We start from the raw sequence: 4,183 nt of genomic DNA, 5'->3' as shown, positions 1-4,183 counted from the left end.
ATCCTTCATGTACCATGTAGAAGGGTCCTTATACAGTACGTGTCTATCCTTCATGTACCACACATACAGTATGTGTAGATCATATAGGATGTCTATAGTGGATGTCATACAGTATGTGTAGATCGTATGATGTCTATGATGGATGTCATACGTGTAGATCATATAGGATATTTATAGTGGATGTCATACATGTAGATCATATATGATGTCTACAGTATAGTGGATGTCATACGTGTAGATCATATAGGATGTCTATGGTGGATGTCATATGTGTAGATCATATAGGATGTCTATAGTGGATGTCATACAGTATGTGTAGATCGTATGATGTCTATGGTGGATGTCATATGTGTAGATCATATAGTATGTTTATAGTGGATGTCATACATGTAGATCATATAGGATGTCTACAGTATAGTGGATGTCATACGTGTAGATCATATAGGATGTCTATGCTGGATATCCCCATGCATTATGTGGTTCAAGACTTCAGTAATGTAAAAATGTGAATACTTGTTAAATAAATCAGTATTAAACCTCTCTCTCTTCCCTCCTTCTCTTTATCTCTCTCTCTCATTTATCGCTCCTTCCCTCCCTCTCCCTGTGCCCCCCTCTCTTCTCCTCTCTCCCTCTCCATCTCTCTTTCTCTCTCTCTCTCTCTCTCTCTCTCTCTCTCTCTCTCTCTCCTGATCAGAGCTGATGTATACGGTGGAGCTGGCTGGAGGGCTGGGTGCAGTGCTGTTGGTGCTGGGACTCCTCCTGTCTCTGTACAAGTGCTGCAAGCTGGACATCCTCCTCTGCTACAGGCAGTACTTTGGCAGTGAGGAGCCAGACATGGGTGAGGAAACACACACACACACACACACACACACACACACACACACACACACACACACACACACACACATACTTAAAGCTCTGGAGAGAATGAAGAGAGCACTGCACATTTTTATGATGCCAGCCAACGGTTGCTGAGAGACATTCGAATGAGTTGACGGTCATATTCAAATTTACCGTGGTCTTTTGAATTTTGACCGTCAATTCATTGCATCGCGCATGCAGCCAGACGTATGCAAACACAGTCATGCATTCATGCACATACACACACACACACTTGTCTAGTTGAGAAGTCTCACCCTCTCACTCTCTCTCCCTCTCTTTCTCTCTTTCTCTCTCTCTCTCCCTCCCTCTCTCTCTCTCTCTCTCTCTCTCTCAGAGGATAAGGACTACGATGCGTACCTTTCCTACAGCAAGGCGGAACCTCAGTGGGGGGAGGAGCTTGAGGAGGAGGAGAACTTTGCCGTGCACATCCTCCCTGAGGTGCTTGAACGGCATTATGGGTACAAACTCTTCATCCCCGACAGGGACCTCATCCCCACAGGAAGTAAGTGTGTGTATGTGTGCGTGTGTCTGTGCTGGCATGTTTTGTGTGTTTTTGTGTGTGTGTGTATGTATGTGTTTGTGTGTGTGTCTGTGCTGGCATGTTTTGTGTGTTTTTGTGTGTGTGTGTGTGTGTGTGTATTGGGGTACATTCAGACTAAGCGTCTTTTTCACAGCTGCCGGCGTCTGTTTTACATTATAACCCTATGGAGTAGACCGTGTTTTCAAAAAAGTCGTCGGCTTCTTTTTAAACGCGACTGCAACCGTCTTTTTCTGCAGCTCAGAAGTTGAGAAATGTTCAACTTCTAGCGGAACAATGCCATACGTCATGCTGTCTTTTTTACAGCTGACCAATCACAAGCAGATTACCGAGACCTGTGGTTTCCCATGACAACCAAGTAAAAAATGGAGAAGGTGACAGAACACCGGTCGAGAGACTCGTTTTAGTGTCTGAACATAGGGAATTGTTTGACATGACTTCACAACTTTACCATAACATACCAAAAGCAATAGCCAACGTGAGTTTTCTCTTCCGCGAGATTTTGTACCCACACGTAACGTTAGTCTATGTGTCTATCGCAAAAAGACGCTTCCAGCTGCTTTTTGGAACAAGAACGCTGGCAGATTTTTTTTTCAAACTGAAAAAGCGGTCTGCATAACTTCTTTTGTCAGAAAAAGACGCTAAGTCTGAACGTACCCTTGTACTGGAAATGAATGTAGAATGGCAGGTAAGTCAGGCTGATGATGCTCTTATAAAATTTCACGTGTCAGTACACAACAAACACACACGCATACACACACACACACACACACACACACACACACACACACATGCACACACACACACACACACACACACACACACACACACACACACACACACACACACACACACACACACACACACACACACACACACACATACACACACACTCTCTTTGTGCATATGTGTATGCATGCTGTTTGACTCTATATGTATACTTTTGTGTGCGTACATGCATGCTCATGGGTCTGTGTGTGTGTGTGTGTGTGTCTGATTCTGTTTGTAGGTGTGCATGTATAGAATCCATGTGTTTGTATGTGTTTGTGTGAGTGTGTGTGTGTGTGTGTGTGTGTGTGTGTGTGTGTGTGTGTGTGTGTGTGTGTGTGTGTGTTTGTGTGTGTGTGTGTGTGTGTGAATGTGTGTGTGATCTGAAATGAAAGCTGTCTCTGTGTTTAGGTCTGAGCGTAGAAGATGATTCACATCTGCTTAGAGGTACTGCTCCTCTCCATGCTGTACTCACAAACACACACACACACACACACACACACACACACACACACACACACACACACTAACACACAGGTTACAATTACTTTACAGACTGTTTTCTAGTACCTCTGCTTCAATTATGTTCAAAGCTATCATCTCTACATTGCAGTATCACAGCTACTGAATCACACACATGCAAATGAATATGGCTGACCACACCAGTGATGGTGAATCCCACACATGCAAATGAATATGGCTGACCACACCAGTGATGGTGAATCACACACATGCAAATGAACATGGCTGACCACACCAGTGATGGTGAATCACACACATGCAAATGAACATGGCTGACCACACCAGTGATGGTGAATCACACACATGCAAATGAACATGGCTGACCACACCAGTGATGGTGAATCACACACATGCAAATGAAAATTCTTTCTTTGGATTTCTGTGCATTTATTCATTTCTGTGGTTTGTTTAGTGTTTGGTTTTGCTGTGAGGTCATTAACCCCATTCTTTTTCTTTTGTGTGTGTCTGTGCATGCGTGTGTGTGTGTGTGTGTGTGCGCCTGTGCATGTGTGTGTGTCTATGTGCCTGTTTGTGTGTGTTTGCGTGTATGTGTGCGCCTGTGCATGCGTGTGTGTGTGTGAGTAGCCTACATTGAGGACGTGGCGCGCTGCGTTGACCAGAGCCGGCGTCTGATCATCGTGCTGACCCCCGGTTACGTGCTGCGTCGTGGCTGGAGCGTCTTCGAGCTGGAGGCGCGTCTCCGCAACATGCTGGCGTCCGGCGACATCAAGGTCATCCTGATCGAGTGCGCGCCCCTCCGCGGCCTCATCAACTACCAGGAGGTGGAGGCGCTCAAGCAGGGCATCAAGGCCCTGAGCGTCCTGCACTGGACCGGAGAGGCCAGCTCCAAGCCCAGCTCGCGCTTCTGGAAGAGCCTCCGCCTGGAGATGCCCTTCCGCCGGCCGCCCCCGCGCCCGAGCCTGGCCCGACGTCAGCCGCTGGACGCCAGCGAGGCGGGGCCCTTCGCCGACCTGCGCGGCGTCTCGGCCGTCTCCATGGCGACGGCGGCGGCCCCGGCGGTGGTGGCCACGGCGACGGCGGCGGCCCCGCCGGACCTGCGCTCCTCGTCGCTGACCTCTCTGCGGGGGGTGGGGGCGGTGGAGCGCTACCACGCCACACTGCTGCGCCAGAAGAACCCCTACCAGCCGCAGCAGCGCAACTACGAGCTGCCCTACGAGGTGCCCGCACTGACCCGCACCGGAACTCTGCCCCCACAGCACACCTACTGCAACATCCCCCTCACGCTGCTCAACGGACAGCACACGCACACACACACACACGGTCACACGCACAACACGCACAACACACACAACACACACAACACACACACGCTGGGCAAGGGCCGGCCCCAGAGACAGCGCAGCCTTGACCAGCCCTATGCCAATCACCATGCCATACTGCCGCTGTTGCCACGGGAGACCAGCGTGTCCAGTGTCATCTGGTGACCACAGAGGGGCCACATACACATACACA

At 49.1% G+C, this 4,183-nt stretch overlaps 1 protein-coding gene across 1 annotated transcript in view; it reads left to right on the top strand.

The window, feature by feature from the left end:
* The window catches only part of il1rapl1a (interleukin 1 receptor accessory protein-like 1a), a 29,378-nt gene extending 25,195 nt beyond the window's left edge, over positions 1 to 4,183 (top strand). The window contains exons 7-11 of the mRNA XM_076262481.1: positions 695 to 838; positions 1,217 to 1,384; positions 2,600 to 2,635; positions 3,296 to 3,976; positions 4,049 to 4,183. Coding sequence (XP_076118596.1) covers positions 695 to 838; positions 1,217 to 1,384; positions 2,600 to 2,635; positions 3,296 to 3,976; positions 4,049 to 4,155 — 1,136 coding nt within the window. The 3' untranslated portion in view covers positions 4,156 to 4,183. The remainder of the gene's footprint in view (positions 1 to 694; positions 839 to 1,216; positions 1,385 to 2,599; positions 2,636 to 3,295; positions 3,977 to 4,048) is intronic.

This window comes from Alosa pseudoharengus, unplaced genomic scaffold (assembly GCF_046254945.1).
Source record: "Alosa pseudoharengus isolate Yale_2024_CS ecotype anadromous, Long Island Sound unplaced genomic scaffold, YU_APseudo_1.1 YU_APseudo_1.1_scf_3, whole genome shotgun sequence".
Classification (NCBI taxonomy): domain Eukaryota; kingdom Metazoa; phylum Chordata; class Actinopteri; order Clupeiformes; family Clupeidae; genus Alosa; species Alosa pseudoharengus.
The sequence above is the reverse complement of the archived record's forward strand: the minus strand, read 5'-3'. Positions and strand labels throughout refer to the sequence as shown.